Source organism: Triturus cristatus, chromosome 11, assembly GCF_964204655.1.
Source record: "Triturus cristatus chromosome 11, aTriCri1.1, whole genome shotgun sequence".
Lineage (NCBI taxonomy): Eukaryota > Metazoa > Chordata > Amphibia > Caudata > Salamandridae > Triturus > Triturus cristatus.
Genome location: NC_140594.1, coordinates 136,439,305 through 136,460,598, shown reverse-complemented (window position 1 = coordinate 136,460,598; position 21,294 = coordinate 136,439,305). Strand labels below are relative to the sequence as shown.

The following is a 21,294-nucleotide window of genomic DNA, read 5'->3' as shown; positions in this document are numbered from 1 at the left end:
CCTAGGAGGTCCACATAAAACACAGAAATACAAAATGCACAAGTTACTACTTGTGTAACGATATATCTCTAAGAGACATTAGTTAGTGATAGATTCCTTACCTTCGAATATCCCCAGGCGTCAGACTGGATCTGGAAAGTTTTTTCGTCAGCAGTACCCCTGCGCATCGGTAGGTGGCGTCGTGCGGCTCCGCGTCCGTCGCTGGCGTATGCGCCGAGATGACTTCACGGAGACTACTTAGGCGCCACCCATGCGCGCTGACGTCAGTTCTGTACACAACTTTCCGCGCCAGGACTGCAGAGCCATGCAAGTAACTGACCACTGGTGCCATGAATCTAGGGCCCTGAAAGGGATGACCTTAACCCTAGAATCAGATCGCAGAACGGGGAGGATGGGTGGGGCGTTAAGGAATCTATCACCAACTAATGGCTCTTACAGATATATCGTAACACAAGTAGTAACTTGATCATTTGAAAGAGACACGTTAGTGATAGATTCCTTACCTTAGACTAGATACCCCAGCAATACCAACCCCGGTGGAGGGTCTGCGAACAGATTACACCAGAAAGTCACGGAGACCAGAACGGCCAAAGAAGCAGTCTATCCGGACTTGACTGTCAAGGCAGTAATGCTTGGTAAACGTGTGCAGCGAGGCCCACATAGCTGCCTGACAAATGTCCTGCAAGGCAACCCCGCATCCCAAGGCAGTAGTGGCTGCAGTTGCCCTGGTAGAATGGGCACGCAGCCCCACAGGAGGCTCATTCTAAGCCAAGGAGTAACAGGCTTTGATGCACAGAACGACCCACCGAGAGATAGTCCGTTTGTGCACGGCCCAACCTTTTTTGGCGCCCACGTAGGCAACAAAGATCTGGTCATCCACCCAGAACTGTCGTGTACGCGTCAGATAAAAGGAGAGCGCACGTTTTGGGTCCAGACGGAGGAGCCTCTCTTCCTCCCTCGAAGGATGCGGGCGCGGAAAGAAGGTGGGCAATGTGATGGTCTGCCCGATGTGGAAGAGCGTGACAACCTTTGGCAAAAATGAAGGACGGCTCCTTAACACCACCTTGTCCGGATGAACAGAAAGGAAAGGAGATTTAGAAGAAAGAGCCTGGAGCTCACTCACTCTTCTGGCAAAGGTGATAGCTACCAGGAAAGCAGTCTTGAGAGTGAGAAGACGAAAAGGACAGGTATGAAGGGGCTCGAAGGGAGCGCACATCAGATATGCCAAGACAAAGTTTAAGTCCCATTGAGGCAATATGAACAGCACGGGAGGAAACATGTGCGTAATGCCTTTTAGGAAACGGTTAACAACCGGGGACTTAAAAAGAGAAGGCTGATCTGGAAGCCGTCGAAAGTCGGAGATAGCCGAAAGATAACCTTTGAGAGTGCCCAGAGCAGAGCCCTGCTGGGCCATGGATTGTAGGAACAAAAGGACATCAGAAAGAGGGGCAGAAAGGGGATCCACAGCCTTAGCTGTGCACCATGCCACAAACTTGTTCCACCTGCAGGCTTATACTGTTTTAGTGGAGGGACGCCTGGCTGCCAGAATAACATCACAGACTTCGGGAGGAAGATCGAAGGCTGTCAACTGTCGCCGCTCAATCTCCACGCATGGAGGTGGAGGCTGGACAGGTTTGTGTGGCGGACTGTCCCCTGCTGCTGCGACAGAAGATCCTCCCGAAGAAGCAGATGGATCGGGGAATCGATGGCCATGCTGAGTAGCTAGGGATACCAGTATCTTCGTGCCCAATAAGGAGCCACAAGGATGAATTGGGCCCGTTCGCGCCGAATCTTCTTCAGCACTCTGGGCAGAAGTGGTATAGGCGGAAAGGCGTACAACAGACACAACTCCACTCGCGACGAAAAGCGTCGCAGAGCGAGTGCGCCTTGGAAATTCCAACGCGCAGACCTGATGACATTGCGCGTTTTCGGTGGCGAATAGATCTAACCAAGGCTCTCCCCACTGCAGAAAGAGACCTTGCGCCGAGTGCAGACACCATTCATGATCCATCAAGCACCGGCGGCTGAGTTCGTCCGCCCTGGCGTTCAGAGAACCTGCCAGGTGTTGAACCACCAAGGTAATGCCTTGATGTTCCAGCCATGTCCAGAGACACAGAGCCTCCTGACATAGGGTCCACAACCCCACCCCGCCCTGTTTGTTGCAATACCACATGGCGGTGGTGTTGTCCGTGAACACCTGCACCACACTTCCCCGGACAGCGGGAAGGAATGCCTTCAGTGCAAGTCGGATCGCCCGAAGCTCCAAAAGGTTGATATGGAGCCGGGACTCTGCCGGAGACCAGAGTCCTCTGATCTCCGCCTCTCCCAAGTGGCCTCCCCATTCGAGGAGGGACGCATCCGTCACCACTGTGAGCTCCGGTTGGGGAAGGGAGAGGGATCTGCCATTGACCCAAATCGCGATTCGTGAGCCACCACTGCAATTGTCGTGCAGTGCCCTCCGAGATCTGGACATGATCGGACAGGTTGCCCTGATGCTACGCCCACTGGAACTTCAGGTCCCACTGCAGAGCCCGCATATGCCATCTGGCATGTTGCACTAGCATGTTGCATGTTGGCCATCTGGCATGTTGCAGGAGGCCATCAGGCCCAGGAGCCGGAGGGTCATCCTGACTGAAACCTGGGATAGAGGCTGAAAGTTCAGAATCATAGCCTGAATATCCTGGACTCGCTGCTCGGGACGAAAAACCCGAAACCGCGTCGAATCCAGAACCGCTCCGATGAAGGAGAGCTTCTGAGAGGGACTCAGGTGCGACTTCGGCACGTTGATGGAGAACCCCAGCAAATGCAGGAGGTCGGCCGTAGTCTGAAGGTGGGAGACAACTGCCTGGGGCAAGCCCGCCTTCAACAACCAGTTGTCGAGGTAGGGGAAGACTAACACCCCTGACCGGAGCAGATGGGCTGCAACCACAGCCATAACTTTCATGAACACCCGAGGGGCGCTGGTAAGGCCAAAGGGGAGCACAGTAAAATGAAAATGCTCTGGGCCTACCGTGAACCGTAGGTAACGCTGGTGGGCCGGCAGGACAGGGATGTGAAAATATGCGTCCTGCAAGTCCAACACTACCATCCAGTTTCCAGGGTCGAGGGCAGCCAAGACCTGAGCCAGAGTCAGCATTTTGAACTTCTCCATCCAGATGAAGCGGTTGACGTTCCGGAGGTCCAAGATGGGACGCAGACCCCCTTTGTCCTTCTTGGGAACCAGAAAGTAGTGGGAATAACCACCACTCCCTACTTCCGGTCCAGGAACGTACTCGATGGCCCCCTTGGCCAAGAGGGTCGTAACTTCCTGCTGCAGAGTTGCCAAGTGGTCCCCCGACATGCGGTGGTACTGAGGTGGCATGGCTGGAGAGGTGGACTGAAAGGGAAGGGAGTAACCCTTGCGGATGATCTGCAACACCCACTTGTCCGATGTGATAGCGTGCCAGTGGGGGAGGTGAAGGAGGATCCTGCCACCCACCGGCGTGGGGTGCTCCACAAAGCTCGGACTAGGAAGGTTTGGAGGTAGAAGCAGTAGGGGCGGAGGTGGACTGACCCCCACGCTGATTCCCAGACCTTCCCCTGAGGAAGCCGCGTCCGCGGCCGTGCTGAGACTGGCTCTGCACAGGCTTGCTGATGGAACGTGCCTGGGCGCCCCTGCCTTGGCCACGAAAGGAAGGAAAACCAGGAGGGGCTGGGCTCTTCGTGGAAAGACCCAAGGACTTGGCCCTAGCCTGCGAGGCCTTAAAACGCTCCAGTGCACTGTCGGCCTTATCGCCAAACAGACGGGTGCAATCAAAGGGCATGTCCATGAGTGAGTTTTGAACATCTTGCGAGAACCCGGTAGATCTCAACCAGGCGTGGCGTCGAAGCTCCATAGTCATAGAGATGGCTCTACCTACTGAGTCCGCGGTGTCCAAACCACACCGAATGGCGGACTTAGCCGCATCCTTACCCTCGGCAACAGCCCGAGAGAGCACAGCTTGGGCCTCCTCAGGACACTGAGGCAATACCTGTGCAACGGCACCCTACACCGCGTGGGAATAGCGACCCAAGAGGCAAGCGGTGTTCACCGACCGCAGTCCTAAGCTGGCTGAAGAGAACAGCTGCTTGCCAAACTGCTCCAGCTTCTTAGAGTCCTTATCCGGCAGAGCCGTGGGAAAGGCACTCTGGGACGTCGAAGCTTGGATGACCAGGCTCTCAGGCGTAGGATGAGTGGTCAGAAAGGCAGGATCACCCGGCGCCGGGCGATGACGCCTGACGACATTCTTATGCACCGGGGCCCCCGTGGCAGGCCGTGACCAAGTGCCCAGTAAGACGTCAGTAAGGGCGTCGTTAAACGGCAGCAGGGGCTCCGACGAAGTGGACGCCGTCTGGAGCACCTCAGTGAGGAGATTAGTCTTTAGGGCCACCGTAGGGAGATCAAGGTGGATGACCTCAGTGGCCCGACGAAGCACCATCGTGTACGAAGCGCCCTCCTCCAAGGTAGGCGGAGGAGAGGCAAACCCCAGGCCAGAGGAGAGATCGAGGCCGCCGGCCTCTAACTCGTCCACCCAGTCCTGCTCGGAGTCACACTGATTAGCAAGAGGGTCCTCAGACCCCTTCCAGCCATCCTCCACCTCTGCCGTATGTGGGACCGACTGCGGTGGCAGGGCAGGCACCGGGAAGGAACAAACACTGCCGGGAACGGTGCCGAACCGGCGCCGTGTACCAGTGCGGATCCCAGGTAGGGACAAAATTGTAAGAGAACCGGGAAAGGGGCTGAACCAATGGCACCCACTGCAGCGCCTGAGGCGGAGCCCGCAGCGCAGGATCCTGTGGCGCCGGAGCCGCCGGCCCGACAGGATCCTGACACGGGACCGCGGGGCCCGAGGGCGCACCGGCTGGAGCCCGAGGCCTAAACTGGCGGTCCAAGGTGGCAAGAAATTCTTGCACCTGAGCTGGAGTCGCCGACGGACCCGGGTAAGGTGGGTAGGCCGCGGAATTCCCGGGCTCCGAAGGAGCCGCAGGGGCCGAACCCCTGTCCCCCTCGTCCGCATCCGGGGTCTGACGGGGTGACGCCGGAGATCGACAACGCTTCTTCGACTTCTTTTTAGGTCGTCTCTTATCCGAATCCGAGGGTGAAGACTTGGAGCCCGAGGAACGATGATGATGGCCCCGCGAGCGTTTCCTGGAGCGGCCCCTGGACCGGGAGCTGCGTGGGGACGAGTGCCGGACTTCAAACAGCTTCTGGCGTCGCTTCCACAGGGCCTTCGGAGCCATGGCCAAACCGTCCAAACAGGCCCGGGAGTCGTGGTCGCTCAAGTAGTCTCCGTGACGTTATCTCGGCGCATAAGACGCCAGCGACGGACGCGGAGCCGCACAACGCCACCTACCGACGCGCAGGGGTACTGCTGATGAAAAAACGTTCCGGATCTAGTCTGACGCCTGGGGATATTCTAAGGTAAGGAATCTATCACCAACGTGTCTCCTTCAGACACACAAATAAATAAAATAGGTTCTTAAAACCGGAGTGCATCCAATAACAACATCAACTACACACAGACCAGGGTGTCTCCACACAGGTGCAGGCTTGCAAAGAACAAATTTAGGCCTGTCAGCTGTAAATACCTTGGCGCCGGGGCAGCGCTCCACCCGCTCTCCGACACTGGTTCCAGTACCTCAACAAGCAGTATCCCTTCGGTCATATTGCCTGCCATCTCCCCAGACGCGCTGGTATAAAGAGATTGCAGACTACCACATGAAGCAGAGATTGTGTCCAGGCCAGTGAAATGCGCTTTAAAGAGCCTTGTCATAGTTCCTATTTGATCCTATCTCATCAAGCTGCAACGGGTCACTGAGCCATGGCTGGGACCTCTTCATGTTTCTCACACCTAGCTGTTAGCTGTGAACAGGACAATAGCATGCGCTATCGCCCTGCACCAGTTGATCCAAGTTTCCTCAGCCAACACCCCAACCCTGAGAGCTTGGTAGTTCAAGCCTCAGCATCCCATGGTGCTTTTCCTTCCACTCCTCCAGACAGGGAATCCAAGAGGCTGGATGCATTTGGGAAGAAGATGTTTTCTTTCACCAGCCATGCATTGCGGTCGGCGAACACTGCGTGCCTTTTGGGTCGTTTCTCATACACCTTATGGGGAACAGTGCTGCTAAAGGGCCCGGAGGAGGCCCGAACCGTGCTCTCCCAAGCAATGAAAGATGGGAGAGATGCAGCAAAGTTCACCATCAGATGTGGTCTGGATACGAACTGACTCACTAGGCAAAGCGGTTTCGTCAACACTGGCCTCCAGGCGCCACGCCTGGCTGAGAACATCTAGCTTTTGGGGGGATGTCCAGGGCAAATTTATGGACATGCTCTTTGATAGGACTCGTCTCTTTGGACAGAAGGCAGACACTGCACTAGAGAGCTTCAAGGATTCACGTGCCACAGCCAGGTCCTAGGGCCTCACAGTAACACCCCGCACAAAGTCTGCCTTTCGTGGCTATGGAAGAGAGTTTGAACCGCGTCAGCACAGTCCTGCAAAGACTCCCCAAGTTGTGCGAGAACATGACCCCGGTGCATTCTGACCTCGTGGGAATTGTAGCCAAAAGTCGTCCGCCACACACGCCTCAGCATCTGTAGCCTCCAAGCCGTCCTAGTTTGGGTCTGCAAGACCATGGCAGTCCAGTTGAATGGAGGATTCAAAATCATTTCCTTCGCTGGTAGTCCATAACATCAGACAAATGGGTCTTGCAGACGATTCGGGATGGCTACTCTTTTCCTTTTCTAACTCCATAACCTCCAACTGAAGAACGGCTGGCGGAGGATAATCTGTAATTGCTCCGAGAGAAAGGTACAGCTCTCCTGACCACGGGAGGTATGGAAATGGTTTCGATTGCCGAACTAGGCAGTGGTTGTTATTCCCGCTACTTTTTGATACCAAAAAAGAACAACGTTCTCGTCCTATTCTGGAACTCCGAACCATCAATCTCTTCCTCAAAAAGGAGAAATTCAAGATGCTTATGTTGGCTCAGCTCTCATCTGCCCTGGACCAAGGAGACTGTCTGGTAGCGTTGGACTAGCAGGATCCGTATCTTCAAATCCCCATTCTGCCAGCCCCCAGACGTTACCTGCAGTTCAAGGTAGACCACAACACTTTCAGTTCAATGAGCTACTCTTTGGCCTTACCAGCGCCTCCGGGTGTTCACCAAGGTGATGGCGGTGGTTGCTGTTTATCTGCGTAGGTGAGGGGTTTTAGTTTCCCCCTACATTGATGACTGGGTGTTCTCGCCCCAGACATTTGTCTCCCACCTCCAGACTACGGCTCACCACATGCATTTGCTGGGGTTTACTATAAACGTGCCAAAGTCACACCTGACTCCTTCTCAGATGCTCCTTTTTATTGGAGCGGCTATGGTCACAGTGTAGTTTCGGGCTTCTCCTCCTGACAAGCGAGTCGAGGATATTCAGGTGATTATACTGATGTTTCAGCCTCTATACTGGATTTCGGTGTGAATGACTGAGGCTACAAGGACTCATGACCGCCTGCATCCTGTTGTATGATGCCAGATGGCGTATGCGGGTTCTGCAGTGGGACCTGAAGTTTCAATGGTCGCAGCATTAGGTGAATCTCTCGGACAAGGTTCAGATCTTGGAGGGAACTGCTAAAGACCTGCAGTGGCCGATATCATGCAGAGGCGAATGGAGCCACACGACGCTGCGCAGGGGTGCTGCTCACACAAAAAGTTTCCGGATCCAGCTTGATGCCTGGGAAATTCAAAGGTAAGGAATCTGCAGCTAGAAGTCTATCAGATTAAAAGAACAAGAATAGGAAGAAGAAATGAGGAGTAAAGTTGGTTTGTTGCTTTGTGCGCGACAACCAACATTCTCTTTGCACTCGCCATTGTATGGATCTATTCCGTTTCATTAGTTTTCATTTTTTATAGGTTAGACAAATATTACAAAACAATAAGTACCAGACCTGTGGGCCGGCAAGTGGTAAAAAATACTCACTAGCGTCCCTCCCTCCAAACACACGTGGCAAAAGAGTACATCTCAAAGGTAAGTTCCTTTTGTGGTGACCTAGTTGGAGTGGACGTGGCTTCTGGATGGAGAAATAAAGGGGATGTAGCTAAATGGCAAGATTAATCAATTGATGTTGGTTTATGGTGACAATCCCTAAGGTAGTAATGGCATGATAACTGCCTTAAATCTGTGGGCAGGAATTGTATGAAAAGTGGCAACACTCACAAAAGGCATTCTCTTTAAGCTCAGAGACCATTGTTAGTTTCTCTATTCCCAGCAGATCCCAGATTCAGTAAAGCCAATCTCTACGTTCAGTGATTTTATCTGTGGCCCACAGTTCAAGTATGGCATGTTGAGCTGCAATAACAGACTTGGCTCTCTGTCTGCCTTTTATTTAATAAGAGGGAAGTTTTGCTTATAACTGTGTGTATGCAAGGAACCGGGTCTTGCATGTTGTGTCTAGGTCATATATTATTATGCTAGTTTTGTAGAGCGCATAGGTACCAAATCCGGGTTTCCCAGCACTGAGCACTTCATGGTATATTGACCAGGTCTAACACCACGCACAGATTCATTTTACCTAATAGCTAAAGTTGATTCCTAATGTAGTCCATCCATTCGTTTTCTACAAGACCATAATCTCATTTCAATTGCTCAAACAAAATAATGCCTGAGACATCAAATATCTGACCTGCCATCTTCCACCCAGCCTCTTGCCGTAATCTGTAGCACTCACCGTGTAACGCTGGAAAAAGTTGGGGTTAGTAATAATAAGGGTCAAAGGCAATAGGAAAGATGTCAATTGTTTCTTGCACTTACCATGTTATTATCATTATAGTTTTGTAGAGCGCATAGATACTGACTCAATGTTTCTCATCGCTGAGCACATCATGGTATATCGACCAGGTCTAACAGCATGCATATGAAGAAAGAAAGATCCTCAATACCTCATTAAAACAGGCAAGGTATTCAACAACTTTGGAGCCGTATAGGAGAATAACCCGCTCCCTAGACAGGTTCTCACTCTCGGAACTGAGTAAAGATTGGTATTGCACAATCGAAGAGGACAAGTAGACAAGTAAGACGTCACCAGCTGTCTAAGGCAAAAAGGACCCGAATTTGACATAATTATTTGCATGAAGCACAGAGCTTTAAAATTAATTTGTTTGTCGATCGGAAACCAATGGAGATCTTAAAGAAGCCTGGAAGTAGAAGTATACTTAGGAGGGTGTAGTAGTAGTCTGGTAGCCTAATTCTGAACTATCTGGAGCAGCTAAAGTAATACCTTGGGGACCACAGATAAAGAATGTTGCTGTAATCCAACCTGGAGTCAATCAGTGCCTGTACTAATGTTCTTTGGGCAGAAACGAGGAGGCACCAGAGTATTTTCTTTAGCCATCTCAAAACGCAGAAGCCGGTGAAGACTAATTTAGTGATCCGATCGTTCATTGGAGCAGCTAAAGTAATACCTTGGGGACCACAGATAAAGAATGTTGCTGTAATCCAACCTGGAGTCAATCAGTGCCTGTACTAATGTTCTTTGGGCAGAAACGAGGAGGCATCAGAGTATTTTCTTTAGCCATCTCAAAACGCAGAAGCCGGTGAAGACTAATTTAGTGATCCGATCGTTCATTGAGAGCCTATTGTTGAGCCAGAAGCCTAGATTCTTGACTACTGGGACCAGAGATGGGAAGGTGCAGATAACCTCTGGTCACAGATGGGGTCCTCAGATGGGGTTGGTTGTCCACCAGTACAATCTCAGTTTTATTCCCATTCAATTTAAGGAAGTTGTTGTACATCCAGGCAGCCACTTTTGTGAGGCAGATATTTAAAGCGTCAACACTGCAATTTTCCTTAGCTAACAGAAAGACAATAATCTAAGTGTCATCTGCATATGAAAAAAGCTTAAGGCCGCATCTCTACACGATATCTGCCAATGGCTGTACATAAACATTGAATAGGGTCGTACCGAGTGCAGAGTCCTGCGGTATGCAAGATAGTGGGTAAGAATTAGAGCAGTGATTTTTGTAGTATTAACCTGTAAAGTCCTGCAGAAATTACCTTAGCCAAATCAGAGCCGGGCCTTGAACACCCATTTCCTCTAACCTTTGGAGGAGTGTTATGTAATTTACCATATCAAAGCTGTACTAAGGTCAAGAAGAAGCAGGGCTGCAGTTCTGCCATTGTCTAACTGGAGCCTTAGCTGTTCAGTGACTCCAAGTAAAGTGGACTCCGCACTATAACCGGCTCTGAATCCTGATTGAGAGGCGTTAAATTATAAGGATCATCACAAACATTTAAGGTCATATGCCATCACTTTGATCTTTGAAATAATTATCGCATAAAAGAAGCACACAATACTTGCCATCCGTCATTAAAATATATATACATAAATATGGAGTTGTGTGTCACTGATAACGGCCCTTAATTTACTAAGAGAGGTCAGCAGGAATTGAATGCGAGCCCAGCTACTGCTTCCCAAATACATTAATTGCAAGAACCAAACAGGACTTGGACAAAGGAAAAGCACGGATGCCTCATTGAGACAATATTGCAGGGTGAACTCCTCCTCTCCCTTGTCACAATGTACACTCTAAGGAGTACTCCTACAGTTTTAGGGGTCCCTTTGAAAAAAAGGGTCAACTATGAGAGCCCCACCTGGACAAAATAAAACAGAAATGTCAGGATGGACCAGATGCACTGATGGCTGTGGACTGTCATCTTTAAAAGCAAGTTACATCTTGGCCTCTTCTAGTCCCCAAAAGAAAACATGACATGGCTTAACATTCTCATTTTAAATTATTTTGACATGGATGTTGCTTTAGTTTCCCCCTTCGAGACGCTAAAGTCCCAGGAATTACAAATGTTTCCTTAGTTTGAGGTGGGTCTCACCTAGTAAGGTATATTCCAGAGCAGCATTGTTATATGTTTAGATGGCATTTCAACAGCATTAGTGCAAACTAAGAAATAACACAATAGAAAATCAGTACCAATGAAAAGATTGGAAACTGATCACACAAAACTTACAGTGCAGCTATCACGTAGTGTGTCAAATTTCTGCTGGATTTCATCTCGATGTGCCTAACAGTTGAGGAAAAAACACAAATGCAAACATTATAGTCGTAGCTTGATAAATCTTTTGAATGACAATTAAGTACCCATGGCTGGTTCTTGTGGTACATTGAACAGAACCACTTAATTCATTTTAGGTTCACAATATTCTTCAAACATAACCCTCAAATTACTGAAGCAAAAGGGGGTCAAACAATAAAAAAAAGTATGTTTAATCACTGAATTTGGTTTGACGATGTATGATCAAAAATAAATAGGACGTTCAAGGATAAGTAACTAATGGCAACCACTTGTTTAAAACCTTAGAGAGTAGGGAGAACCACCCAAGACGGGCACTTCACAGTGTCCAACACAATTTATCCCTGCCAAGTTAGAAAATATTCTTTATTTCTATCATATGGAAAAGAAGACAACTGCCAGCAGCACTAGCTGTGCTCCTCTATTCTTATCGTACCCTAAGAGCTTGTATCTCCTCCTCAGCTTCTGCGGTCGTCTCTTCCAGTTCAGTCTTTGCTTGACGTAGTTGAGCCTCCAGAGCTGAACGGGCAGACTGTAGACCAGAGATCTGAGACTCCCTTTCCTGAAGGGTCAGCTGAAATTCTGTAAGCTGCCGCTTTAGTTCGAGCTTTTTTTCCTCATGTTCCAAGCTTACCTGGAATAAGATAAGTGACATTTTGTTGGCATGTATCACATCTGGTATAATGTTTTTTATCTCCTTTAATAGTTCCTGAATTTTCAACACCTGTCTTTTAGTCATTCCAGGCTCTGTTATTAAACTAGCTGGTCCTTCATTCACACGCATAATGTAATTTCCTGTAGTGACATGATGCAGTGTTCAACCTTCCCATTTTCAGTTCAACAGACACAACTAGTAATACAAACATAGCATAAATCAATATTGCATATAGCAAAGAAATTGAATCATGCCAAAAGATTTGTCGTTTGTTGTATTTAAGACTTTTTTGCAGTCCTAATTTTCTAGTACGTTTAATGAAAAACGTGTATCAAAATCTTAAGTACTAAATGAACAAGTTACCTACCTTCAGGAGCTCATTATTCTAGATGGAGGATCTAGCTGCAGATTTCTTACTTTAGAACCCTCCCTCAGGTGCGATAGTGGATCCGGAATTTTTTTCCACAGTATGTCCGAGCATCGGATGAGGACGCTGCACGACTCCGTATCGACATCATCACTCGATGTGACATCAGCAGAATCCATATAATCTCTGCGCTGACGCCAGTTTGTGTGACTATTTTCTGCGCTCAAAACATGGCGCTACATATAGAAACTGCCTATTGAAACAGTGTGCTAAAATAAAAAACACCTATGTGTCAGATAATCACTGAATTGATAATTCATTATGTGAATTTGTTAACAAAATCATTGAGACCAAAGAGGACTCAGTTGCAAATAATCACGCAGGGCTTAATTCAGTATTTGTAAAGTCTGATATGGAAATCTTTGAGACCAAGGAGTACTCAGTTGGCAGAGCAGGGAGAATGGGAAGGGCATAAGGAATCTGCAGGTGGTGGGACTGTGAACAGGCTCAAACCAAAAAGTCCTTCAGGACCGAGTGACCAAAATGCCCTTCTTGATGGAACTGGCTATCTAGGAAGTAGTTTTTCATGAACGTGTGCACTGATGCCCAAGTGGCTGTATGACAGATGTCCTGAACAGGCCCTCTGCATGCTAAAAGTAACCGCTTTGATCATGGTGGAATAAGCCTGTATACCTTTGGGGGCTGTTTTTTCGACAGTGGGTATCAAATCTTTATGCAGAAAACAATCCACAGAGAGATGGTTCATTTTTGTATTACTTTACCCTTCTCTGCACTGGAAAATCCTACAAATAAATGATTGTCCAATCTGTGTTCCTTGATACAAACGATATAGAAACTCAATGCTCTTTTAGGATCCAAACGATGGAGTCTCTCTTTCTTCTTAAATAGATCAGGAAGCTAAGAATGGCAGAAGGGTGATGGCCTGGCCAACATAAAAAGGAGTAACGACTTTCAGAAACAAGCATTTGCAATGCAAATTGGTCTCGCATTTGTGGGAGTTAGAGGAATTGGCATTGTAAATGAGAAGGTCTTTTACTCATGTGTTTTGGATTGGAGAGGATGTATCTGGAGTGGATTTATGGGCATTGGAATTTTTAGTTGTGAAGCGGTGTGTGGTGGAATTGTGTGGAGTGGGTTTGTGTGGTGGGATTATGTGGAAAGGTGGTACTAAGGAGGGACTAACAAGCCTAATAACGAATCAGAAGCCAGCATTTAAAAGGACAAAGACACAAGCCAATGACAAATAGGGTAACATGCCCACACACACACAACCACACACAAACCCAACCACGCACACACACACAAACCCACACACACACACACACACACAAACAAACCCAACCACGCACACACACAAACCCAACCACACACACACACACACACACACACAAACAAACCCAACCACGCACACACACACACACAAACCCAACCACGCGCACACACACAAACCCAGCCCCACACACACACAAACCCAACCCCACACACACACACACACACACAAACCCAACCCCACACAAACCCAACCCCACACAAACCCAACCCCCTCCCCACACACACACAGTCTCCACTTTCAATTTTGCAGTCACAACGAGATTTCCAAGATCCATTCTGTAAACCATAGGGTATGTGTGAAAATTGGGCAAGAATAAAAGTGCACTGTAGTAGTAGCATTGCATGAGACTCATTCGTTGGTAGCCCTGTAGTCAGAGGCTGGGTTGCGAATGAAGATAGGCTAACAGCCTTGTTTGTTTCAGATGGTGGGAAGGGTGTGTGCATATACGCATGTTTATTAATACTATTCCTGACAAAGTTGGCTCTGGCATAATAACGGTAAATTTTGACATATGTTGGGCATCTTTGTACTAACGTGGCATAATGGCAGCTATTCTTGCCATACTGTGAATATATTTGGCCTAATTGTGGTCCTCTATTGAATAATTTGGGCCTTCTTGGAATCAATGTCCACGAATGGATACAATAGGGGTTGTGGCCCTGACATTATGGGGGCATCCTTTGCATAATGTAGGCAACCTCTGTCATTTTGATGGGCACCCCTTGCATGTACATACCAGGGTAGATGGGGCAGAATGTGTCAAGATGATGCATTTGAACTAGAAAAATCACAAGCTGACTTTTAAGGAACATGCATGAAAACTTTTCCCCCCCATGAAACAACATTTCTTTGAATGTGTTGGCCAAAAATGGAAAGTTTATAGAAAGTTTAATAGAAAAACATGTATTCTGGGAAACAAATGTGTCACTATAAGTAAACCTGCAGGGTGCGATCACTACTTTGGTTCTTTATGATGTCACTACTGCAACAATATTCAAAGCATTATTCCACATGCAAGTATGCGACTTGAATAGACCAGTGTGCCTTGCTGAATTCTAAGAAAATAAGAGTCCAGGACACAAAGCCAATTTAGAGAAGCAGAAACTTGCTTTTAAGAAAGGATGCAATGGTTTATGCATTGGTGGGTGCATAAGGCATGTAGCCTTCCACCTCTGCTCTAAAGTGCACAAAGGAAAAGTGCCTCTGCAGGCGCACCCGGTACCTGTAACACTGAAATGTTTTGGAGTTTAAAGCACTTGCAAAACAGTAGTCACTACTATGGCTCTCTTTTCAAGTTGGGAGGAATAGGGCGGGGTATTTACCACACATATTAAACACCAGTGCCCAGGGAGAGGCATTTACCCTGCATGGGTAAAGAACTTCTATTCTGAGTTTTCAACAGGAAAATGCGGCATAACGTGCAGAATCCATTATTTAACACACCGAGTTCTTGGAGTTTTGCCTCTTTTTTCGAGTCTTTTTTGATAAACACATTGTTATTGTTCTGAGAAAAATTACACACAACAAAACGTAAAAGAAAAGGAAGATCAGCAAAAACACGGAGCACAGTAAATCATAGACATTTACAGGAGCATGACATCCCATGATTCCCTGCCCCATCAGGCGTACACAAGCGCAGAAGTTAAACAAAGTATATCGGTCATTCCACAGTACCCAGCCATTTCCCCCACACCCTACGGTACTTCTTTGGACATCCTCTTGCCACATACAGGGTTTTTTCTTGGGTCGCGTGGGTCAGGGCATTTTCATGCCACCGCTATGTCGCGCTTGGCTTCAATCATGGCCATGTTGAAGAATATCTTTTCATTTCTGGTCCCATCCAGTCCATCTGTGATCCCCAGTAAAGAGTGACGTGGGTCATTGGGAACCGTCCATCCCAAAACCTCCGTAAGCTCTTCTTCAATAGATCCCCAGAATCGCGCCAGGTGAGGGCACGACCAGATAACGTGGAAAAAAAAGTCAGCAGGGGTGTGGCCACACCTAGCACAGGACGCATTTGGGCACATGCCCGCACGATGAAGGTGCGAGGGCGTGAGGTAAGCGGCGTGCAGATAGTATAGCTGGATCAACCTAAGCTTGGCGGACACTGTACTAGTCTTTGGTGTCATAAGGGAGTCACGCCAATCTGCCTCATCAAGAGGGCCCACCCACTGGTCCCACAACTTGTCCAGCGAAGTGGGAGTGTTATTGATGAGAGTGCGGTAAATGCGGGAGATACCCCTTTTGTCCAAGTCACCCAACATAGTTTGCGCCTCAGGAGGGCTGTGCTCCGGGAGCCTGGTCTCTTCTGTGAGATGTGTGCGGAGGGCGTGCCGCAGCTGCAGATATTTATAGAATTGGGATGGGTGAAGGGAGTAACGGGCCTGGAGTTCTTGAAATGAATGCAGGTGGGCGTTGGCCCAGACGTCCCCGAGTTGCGAGATTCTGATAAGGTCCCACGAGTTAAACCCCTGCAGCCCACTAACCTCGTGGAGCCAAGTTCCCTGCCAGAGGGGTGTGCATTGGGTCAGCCTACGCGTCCAGCGAGTATGGCGTAGAGAAGCCCACCAGGCTAGTAGCACGGAACATGTCGCATCAGGCAACTGAGACGGAATGGTTCCCCCACACATCATTGATTGGATTTTGGGTAGACCCAGTTCGCTCAGCTTGGGCCAATAGGCTGGGTCGGACCAGCCCCCATTGAACCATTCGTGGATTACTAGGAGACACGCAGACAAAAAGTAAAGGTACTGATGCGTCATCCCCATACCCCCATCAAAGGAGGGGATCTGGCAGGTGGTCAAGGCCAAGCGCGCTCTCCCCCCACTCCAAAGAAATTTAGTAGCAAGACTATCCAGTTCCCTGAACCAGGTTCTGGGGAAGCAGAAAGGGGCGTTCTGAAGGTCAGAGGAGTCTGGGGAGGATCATCATTCTGAACAGGGCGACCCTCCCCAGGGGATTCAGAGGTAATGTCTTCCATTTTTGAAGGTCCTCCTTGGCCTTCTTTACCCATGGGGCTACATTGAGAGACCAACCCAGTTCGGGAAGAAGGGTGACCCAAATCCCCAAGTATTTGACCGATTGACGCCGAAGCGGTATGGTGGATTGCCAATCGTAGCAGTCCCTGGATAGGTGTAGTGGGACCAGTGCGGACTTCCCGGGGTTCAGCCGGAGACCGGATGCTTGCCCAAAGGACTGCAAGATCTGAAGGCACCACTGTCCGGATACAGCGGGTTCGGCCAGAAAGACCAGGACATTTTCGGCATATAGGGCAATCTTGTCCGCTTCTGTATTGGGCCATTCCCGCCGTGGACGCGATCGTCAGCCCGCACCCGAGAGGCCAGAGGCTCCATCGCCAGGGCGAAGAACAGGGGTGAAAGAGGGCAGCCCTGCCTTGTCCCCCTGGTAATAGGGAAGGCCTCAGATAGCACCCCATTAACCAACACGCGCTCTCGTGAGTGAGCGTAAAGGACACGGCCCAGAGCCCTAAAGTGGGGCCCAAACCCCATCTCGGCCAGCACGTCCATTAGGTACGCCCAATCCATCGAGTCGAAGGCTTTTTTGAAGTCTATAAAAAGGAGTGCTAGGTAGGGAGTGAGGCGGTGCCGGTGGGCCAGAGCTTGCTGTAGCCTCCGAAGACAGTGTCTGGTCCCATACATGGGCATAAAGCCACATTGATCAGGGTGAACCAGCAGGGACAGATATGGCTTCAGTCGCTGAGCGAGTATGGCGGCGTACAACTTGATCTCCGTGTTGATAAGGGAGATGGGGCGATAGTCCGCGCAGTGACGGGAGAGCGGTTGGGATTTCGGTAGGACCACAATGGTGGTGATGTCAGTCTCGGATGGGAAGGAACCTTTCTCCAGAGCTTCCTCAAATAGATCGGCCAAGCGGGGTACAAGAGTCTCACAATACAACGCATAGTATTCTTGAGGAAGGCCATCTGGGCCCGGGGTCTTGCCAGACGAGACAAGGGAGATTGCAGCGTCAATTTCTTCCCGAGAAATAGGGCGGTCCAGGTCCTTCTGAGCGATGGGATTCAGCCGAGGGAGACGCACGTGTCCTTGCTCGAGGAAGGCTGAGAGGGATATGCCAGGGGTCCGTACCACATAGAGTCGTTGGTAATAGCGGGCATAGATGCGGGCCATCACCAGTGGAGCGCTGTGCACTGCACCCTCGTCGTCCACTACCCCCGGGATGATGCAGTTGGCTCTGGGATATGTGGCCAGGCGATGCAGGATCGTACCGTTTTTATCTCCCCAGCCATATACTCTTGCCACCGACGATCTCCAAAGGAGCTTAGAGGCATCTAGGGATAACTGCCTGATCTCGGCCCGAAGATGAATGCAAGAATATAATCACAACTGTCGTGGTGTTTTGCTGGCGACGCATTTTGGATACGGGGGCCCCCTGCTCAGACATCCCTGACATCAGCTAGTACAGAGAAAAGGCAAGTCTTTCAATGACATTCTGGGGGACCCTCCCGCTGTCAGTGGCGGGTTAAGTGTCACTGTTAAAGATGGTATGTGTGGTAAAGTAACGGGGCCCCTGCTAACCTGATGCACAGCCCAGGCAGGGAATATACTAATGCAAAAAAAAGGGGGAAAAAACACCGGGCTACAGTGTGCTTGATGAATGGATCATCTGTCAACTCCAAATTCCACAAAAATTTTAGTGGCTATACATTGTAACTATATGCATTCATAAAGAAGAAATTTAATAAAAACTATTTAACAAATTCTTTATTTTTTGTTTTTTTATTTTTTGATATATAAACAATTTTGTATTGTCACTTTTTTTTTTTTTTTTAGAACAAATTGATATGACTGTAAACATATCCAATGATAATCAATAATTAGTCATAAGTTTAGCATACACATATATTGTATTCCTAGATATTCATAATATAAGTGTGTACAGTTGCTAATAGCATCAAATAGAATTTTTCAATATATGCACTTGTATAGCTCTTCATTCTCTAGACAGAATTAGGATAATGAATACTAAGCATTACAAAAGAACAGTTTGTACATATCCAGACATAATTCTTTCTCAACAGGCGGTTTGTAGACACAACGCGTTTCGGCTAAGCCTTCCTCAGGAACCCGCTCAAAGTTGTTTACTATATCCAAAAAATAATTAAAAAACAATATTAAAATAAGGAGTTAACAAATCAATCCATACTTATTTACAAATTTTACTATCCAGATACAAATAATTGATACAAAAAGATCCAGTTTGAAGCTTTCACACTCAATCAAGGCAACCACTTAATTTTATTTTTAAGGGCATATCTATAAGCTGATCAAGTTCTTAAATTTATTGCAATTTTTACATAAGGCCACAGTTAACTATCACTCAATACTCATTGTCAAATTTAATCTGATAGGTGTACACCTATCAGGCCGCGTTAGGCTATTCTCTTATATTCTTGTCTTTATTTTATATAGACATATTGAAAATAAGACTGAAAGCAATACATCAGGTCTTGAAACTGATAACGTCCACAACAAAAGATAGGAAAGGTAGGCGCAGAGTTTGAAAACATAATTATGACCAATTAGATTACATTTGACAATGAGCATTGAGTGATAGTTAACTGTGGCCTTATGTAAAAATTGCAATAAATTTAAGAACTTGATCAGCTTATAGATATGCCCTTAAAAATAAAATTAAGTGGTTGCCTTGATTGAGTGTGGAAGCTTTAAACTGGATCTTTTTGTATCAATTATTTGTATCTGGATAGTAAGTAAAATTTGTAAATAAGTATGGATTGATTTGTTAACTCCTTATTTTAATATTGGTTTTTAATTATTTTTTGGATATAGTAAACAACTTTGAGCGGGTTCCTGAGGAAGGCTTAGCTGAAACGCGTTGTGTCTACAAACCGCCTGTTGAGAAAGAATTATGTCTGGATATGTACAAACTGTTCTTTTGTAATGCTTAGTATTCATTATCCTAATTCTGTCTAGAGAATGAAGAGCTATACAAGTGCATATATTGAAAAATTATATTTGATGCTATTAGCAACTGTACATACTTATATTATGAATATCTAGGAATACAATATATCTGTATGCTAAAATGACTAATTATTGATTGTTATCATTGGATATGTTTACAGTCATGTCAATTTGTTCTCAAAAAAGTGACAATACAAAATTGTTTATATATCAAAAAAGAAAAAAACAAAATAAAATAAAGAATTTTTAAATTAGTTTTTATTAAATTTCTTCTTTATAAATGCATATAGTTACAATGTATAGCCACTAATATTTTTGTGGAATTTGGAGTGGACAGATGATCCATTCATCAAGCACACTATAGCCCGGTGTTTTTTCCCCTTTTTTTTGTACTGTTAAAGATTGTCACGCACCTAGACTACTCTATTATTTCGGATCGCTACCACTCTGGATCCCACACAAATTCTTTACCCAACTCAACACTATGATCACAGGATTTATATGGGGCACTGGGAGACGCAGTGTGGCGCTCACCACCATGATGAGACCCAGGGCAGAGGGAGGCTTTGCGGTGCCGGATTTTGAAGCCTATTATCATGCAGCTCAACTGCAGTGGTTCACGAAGTGGATGGCAGGACGACTCCGGAACGTGGAGGACGTTGGGGGCTCGGAGCCGGGGTTGCGACTCCTCTCCTGTGTGTTGCCGCGCCTCCCTTTGAGAGCTGGGGAAGCCCCAGCGGACTTAAGGGCGATGCATAAATGCTGGAATTGGGCATGTGGGCGAGCATGAAAAAGATACCCATATGCGCCAGAGACCCCGCTGCTGGTCTGCGAGGCGCTCCCCCATGGTGGGGACTGGTATAGACTACGAACGTGGGAGGAGGCAGGGATAGCTACTATTGGAGATCTTTATGAAGACAATACCTTACTCCCTTTTAATGATTTACTAGAGAGATTTGACCTCCACAGAGGGGATTTCCTTTTACATGCTGCACAGACAGCAGTGATTCGGAAACACTGGCAGGGGGCTGACGGAACCTCCGACTTCGTTGGCTTGTCAGTATATCGCAGTAGCGGCTGGAACAATTAAAGCAGTCACTTGTCTCTACAGACGCCTTACGCAGGAGATGTGAAGACCCCTGACGGCCCTGCGTCTCAAATGGGAAGCGGACCTAGGTGGGCCCATAGATGACACCGTGGGGAGAAGTGGTAGAAAGAGCTTGGAAACGCTCTAAGAATGTACGCTTGAGCTGATACACTTTTTTGTCTTCCACAGGGCGTACCTTACCCCGTGCAAGATTAATGAATATTTTGGGGCCTGATCCGCCTGTGCACGGTGCAACCTGGAAGGTGCGGGGTTCTTACATATGCTCTGGGATTGCCCACTACTGGGAGACTTTTGGAGAGGGGTAACGACTAGACTAGAAGACGCAACAGAACGTGCCATAGCGCTGACACCAGTCTATTGCCACCTACACTGGTTCCCTCACACTGCCAGGAATAAGGTCACTAGCAAATTTATACACCTGGGGTTGGTGCTTGCCAAAATGGAACTCACTAGCCATTGGAAAGCGAGAAACGCCCCTAGCGTACTGAGATGGTCACAGGAGCTTATAAAGTGGGAAGACTGCGAAGGGATCTTTAGACTGCGGATGGCTCAGAGGACTAGAAGTGAGAAGACGCTGGAAGAGTGTGGGTGGCGGCAGTGGAGGCATTGAAGCAGCAGAATGGCGAGAACGAAGCACCCCCTGATGGGGCACATCCAGCTGTGGAGAATGGAGTGCCTGATTTACTGAACGATCATGGGGACCGCCCGAACGACCGCGAAGCCCGTTGAGAGACCGGATGAGAGTGGGCCCTTGTAGG

At 48.0% G+C, this 21,294-nt stretch overlaps 1 protein-coding gene across 6 annotated transcripts in view; it reads right to left on the bottom strand.

Moving 5' to 3' along the window:
- Nucleotides 1-21,294, bottom strand: part of CIT (citron rho-interacting serine/threonine kinase) — a 1,313,172-nt gene that overhangs the window by 578,395 nt on the left and 713,483 nt on the right. For all 6 annotated transcript variants that reach the window (XM_085636268.1, XM_085636269.1, XM_085636271.1 and 3 more), the window contains exons 23-24: nt 11,526-11,723; nt 11,027-11,080 (exon numbers count right to left, since the gene is read on the bottom strand). In XM_085636268.1, coding sequence (XP_085492394.1) covers nt 11,027-11,080; nt 11,526-11,723 — 252 coding nt within the window. The remainder of the gene's footprint in view (nt 1-11,026; nt 11,081-11,525; nt 11,724-21,294) is intronic.